Source organism: Arachis hypogaea, chromosome 13 (genome assembly GCF_003086295.3).
Source record: "Arachis hypogaea cultivar Tifrunner chromosome 13, arahy.Tifrunner.gnm2.J5K5, whole genome shotgun sequence".
Lineage (NCBI taxonomy): Eukaryota > Viridiplantae > Streptophyta > Magnoliopsida > Fabales > Fabaceae > Arachis > Arachis hypogaea.
Window position 1 is genome coordinate 6,766,769 of NC_092048.1, and position 893 is coordinate 6,767,661.

At 37.2% G+C, this 893-nt stretch overlaps 1 protein-coding gene across 1 annotated transcript; it reads left to right on the plus strand.

The window, feature by feature from the left end:
* Window positions 1-207: 207 nt before the first annotated feature.
* Window positions 208-639, plus strand: LOC112736835 (uncharacterized). The gene has a single exon (XM_025786468.2). The coding sequence runs from the start codon at window positions 208-210 to the stop codon at window positions 637-639; it is 432 nt and encodes a 143-aa protein (XP_025642253.1).
* The last annotated feature ends 254 nt before the right edge of the window (window positions 640-893 follow it).

The following is an 893-nucleotide window of genomic DNA, read 5'->3' on the forward strand; positions in this document are numbered from 1 at the left end:
TTAATGAATATAAATCACAAAAGTTGCTGTCCCTAGCATTCCTCTATTTTTGCAGTACCAAACTGCATACGTGACTCCTTACTTCACTTCACATTACTTTACTTTACACACTTACGTCTTCTTCTTTTCTTCTTCTCTTCAATTTTCTCTATAAATACCCATTCACACTCACATTTAAACACACCTACCCCTACCCTCTTCTTCATAATGGGAACCTGTGCTTCCATTCAAGGATCATCAAAGAAAGGTGCAAACTTTACATCATGGGAATCTTGTGTCAACATAGTTCACTTGGATGGTACTTTGCAACAACTAAAGAAGCCTTTGAAAGCATGGCATGTTTTGTCTCTGAATCCAAACTGCTTCATATGCAGCTCAGAATCAATCAATGTTGGTTCAACAATGAAAGCTGTGGATCCAAGTGAAGAGCTTCACTTGGATCATATTTACTTCATTGTTCCTACAATCAGATCCCGGGTTCCGCTTTCTATGCAGGATTTGGGTCAATTAGCATTCAAGGCCAATGCAGCTCTTGCTCATTCTTCTTCCAATAATAATATCTTCAAGCCTTGTAATAACAAAGTTCCTCTTTCTAGAAGGAAGAAGCCTCAACGAACACACCCAATTCTTATTACATGATCAACATCTATATGGGTTTCTTTGAGTTTTATCATCTCTTAATTAATCACCTCTATCATGTTGATGATGATGATTCCGTCATGGTGATGAAGAACTCAAGCTCTATATTCACATCAAAGGTTATTATGTTTGATGGACGGGTTTAATTTGATTCGGTTCGGTTCGGTTCAATTTGAGGTTCATTTGTTTCTGAGGGGTTTTGAGTGACTAATGACTAGTTTAAGTGCAGTTAACTTCATATCAAGTTGATAGTT